Below are 3425 nucleotides of genomic sequence, written 5' to 3' on the forward strand. Positions count from 1 at the left end.
CCCCCCCCCCCCCAACATGTCTATGGGCACACGGAATAAAATAATACATACTCACAGTGTGGTATGGAAAAAAACCAAAAAAAACAAAACAAAACTAATTTCTCATAAGGGCTTTTAAAGATTTATAATTGCTTTGCCGCTTCTAAAAATTGTTTCAACATGTTTCGCCCAGTAGGAAAAGTGGGCCCTTCCTTCACATCTCCCAGCTTCTGCGTTACATCAAGTTGTGACGCTGTCAAGGCAACAGCTTGTGAGTCATTTGCTGATAAATTATATAATGTAATAACTAATTCAAAGAGTTTGCCAGTTTTGATGTGGCACAACAAGAAGTCCTGCTAGAAACAGAGAGAGCCTGTGTTTGTAGTGAAACATTTGGGGCGTGCTCGGCATTCCACAGGCTTGCAGTCGAAAAGAAACTGAATATGAGTTATTTAATAAGCCATGATTGATTGGCATTAAGAATGCTTTGGCACAAAAAGATAAGTAATTGGAAGACGTTATGAAGCTTTAAGTATAATGTCAGTCAGAGACGGTGTCATTGAGTTTAGTTACATTTCAACACTGTATTGCATTTGGTTGTATTAATGTAGGTCTATTTTTGCTTACAGTGTTAGTGAAGCAGATAATCTGGTTGACATTAAAATAATGCTTAGTTGAAATACAAATTGATGAAGTTTCACCTTAGTCAAGTAAAGTAAATTCAGAAATAAGTTCAGTTTTCCTATATGAGTAAATATGAGAGGTGCAGAAAGACGCCAAGCTGGGATATCGAACCCAGGACTTGGAAGGGATGGAGGAAGCTACGAAAAGTTTCAAACACTAGTCAGTTTTGACCCCAAGACTTTAAGAAAGCTGAACACGGATCCAATTTTTCAGTGTCACAGTGAGTTCAGGCTTACATGCAATTCAAAAGCGGAATGGCTTCACCAGAACCGAATTTAGTCTCAAAATAAATCTGATAGAAAGTCCGTGAGGTGACCTGAGGATGGCTGTGGTTAAAAGATATTCTCACAATCTGATGGATTTGGAAAACTTTTGCCGGAAAAATGGACAAATAACACTAAGACGAGACATGGGACGCTGATAGGCTGCTACCAAAGAAGACTTGAATGCTAAAATATAGACATTTTTCCATTTATTTTATATTTTTTTTCTGGCTATGCACATTTTTAAAAAACTCAGCTGTCATTCTAACCCTTAAAGAGATTAATTTAGCTTCTCTCAGTTGACATTTGGCCCCACTCAGAATAAGTGTGAAATTGACTCAACTTCTCCAAGTTTATTTATCCAAATTTTGTGTCGGAAAGGAGTTTAAAAATTTCTTCTGAGCGTCTGAAGAATTTCACACAAACCTTCTGACTCTGCTAAAGCATATTCACTCCAGTTTTAAGTAGGCCGACTCTGAAATATTAAGTCGCCATTTTTTTTAACACTGTGTGACAAGTACATTCAGCAAATTGGGAGGCAAATTTGGCCTGAATTAATTAAAACCCACAGTACAGTTGTTCAGAGTCGGCAGAACCAGCTGGTACCTGACAGTCACCGCAATGGATCAACGTGAAATTCCTCTCAGCCTCCTAAATCCTGGTAAACATTAAAAATAGCAGTGCCACTCCCTCAGGTGAATGCAAATTGGGTCGAATTAAACGTTTGCCTCATTAGCTTGAAAACGTCTTACCTTGTTCACAGTTGACGCCCTTGTAGGCTGGGCTGCATATGCAAATCCCCTGGATGCAGTTGCCGTGGTTGGAGCAGGTGGGGTCGATGCATTGACCTTCCTCCACGTTACACTCCGCCCCCTTCCACCCTGGCAGGCACACGCACCTTCCCTTCTCGTACATCCCGTTCCCGCTGCACAACACCGGGCACGAATCTGCAACAGAGCAAACCGGGGTTACCCGCAGGGGCTCCGTCGGTTATGCTATTGCTAACCCACGCGCGGTATATTAGCCGCGAGACCGCGTTGACCTAGCATGAGTGGGGCTACGCTCTCTATTTCAGATAGTGCAGGGATTCAGCAAATCCTTGAGCAGCCTGTCTTTCCCTCCGTCCGCCTATACACACACACACTCGAGCTTTATCCCTCACGCTGTTTCAATTTACTCAAGCGCCACCTGAGCCTGGCTACCACGGCAACGCAGGAATCGTGGAAAATCCTCCCCGACGTCCCCCGCGCTCATTCTGAACAGGCCGTGAAAACAATCGTGAAAACGGAAGATTAGGGAGGAGAGCATTAGGCGTTTTATAGGACGGGGGTGGAAAAAGGAGAGCTTTCTCCATGCAAAGATGGAGTGGTGTGTGGCTAATGTAATGATGGCCAGCTGGAATAAAGTCCGCCGGCGCTGGAGGACACTGACACTCTTACTACTTTACAAAAATTGTGCAGTAAAGTGAATTTTATTTTATTTTATTTTTTGTCATTGGTAGTAAATATATTATAAAAGTAAACATTTGATTTATACGTCGTGGCAGTTCATTTCTTAACACCAAATTAATAACCAATAATATTGTTTAGAAAATATAAGCTCTTTTGAAATACTCCTTATCTTACAATAACAATATTTGCTGTTATACTGTTGCTAAGGGATGAGCGCATCTTCTGGTAACGAAGTGCCACGAAGTAAACATCTGATTTTTACTTTTGCAAAATTTACCAACAGCAAATTTCTTGAATCTACGCAGATAAGCATTATTTCAAAAGAGCTTACGTTTTATAAACAATAATGCTAGTTATTAGTTTGGTATTAAGAGATAAGCTTTTTTTCTGGTAGTGACTGCCACGAAATGCAAATCAGTTTTTTATTTTTATATTTACCACCAATGAAAAAAAAAACATTTTCACTTTTCTGCAAAATTCACTAACTGCACAATTTTTGTTAAATAGCAACAGTCACTGCTCAGGACTTCAGATGTAAAAAGAGGGGCATCCAAACCATCGTTTTTCTCTCTCTTTTTCTGGGGATCATTTGTAATTAATAGCCTGTGCATTCTTCCTCAGGAGCGCGTTATATATGTTTCTTTGATCCTTTGTTAAATCTCAGCCTCCACTGGGTCATAAATCCAGGCCTTGCTTTTTTATTTTATTTTATTTTTTTTACAACCCCTGCTCAAAACCCGGTTTCTTGGCTTTCGAGCAGAGAACTGTACACTGTAGCACAAACAAATGAGCCAAGACGAGAGTCGGGGAATGAATAAATTATGAGCGTAAATAAATCATGGAAAGTGATAATCATATCACCTGTTTGTGCGCTGCGAGACAGACAACCAGGATAATTTAGCATGAGACAGAATGTCCCAGAGAGGGAAAAGTGGAAAGATAAAACAACAAAAAGCTGGGAAGACAGAGACAACAAGATAGAGAATGGAGGAAGGAGGTGTTAGCAGTATGGAGAAAATGACAAAAAAAAAAAAAAAAAAAAAAAAAA

General features: G+C 40.1%; 1 protein-coding gene across 1 annotated transcript in view; it reads right to left on the bottom strand.

The window, feature by feature from the left end:
* tenm1 (teneurin transmembrane protein 1) overlaps positions 1 to 3425 on the bottom strand; it is a 332218-nt gene that overhangs the window by 136986 nt on the left and 191807 nt on the right. Inside the window, exon 10 of the mRNA XM_015052017.1 lies at positions 1679 to 1873. Coding sequence (XP_014907503.1) covers positions 1679 to 1873 — 195 coding nt within the window. The remainder of the gene's footprint in view (positions 1 to 1678; positions 1874 to 3425) is intronic.

This window comes from Poecilia latipinna, unplaced genomic scaffold, assembly GCF_001443285.1.
Source record: "Poecilia latipinna isolate Pla-1442-1.1 unplaced genomic scaffold, P_latipinna-1.0 Scaffold1081, whole genome shotgun sequence".
Taxonomy (NCBI): Eukaryota; Metazoa; Chordata; class Actinopteri; order Cyprinodontiformes; family Poeciliidae; genus Poecilia; species Poecilia latipinna.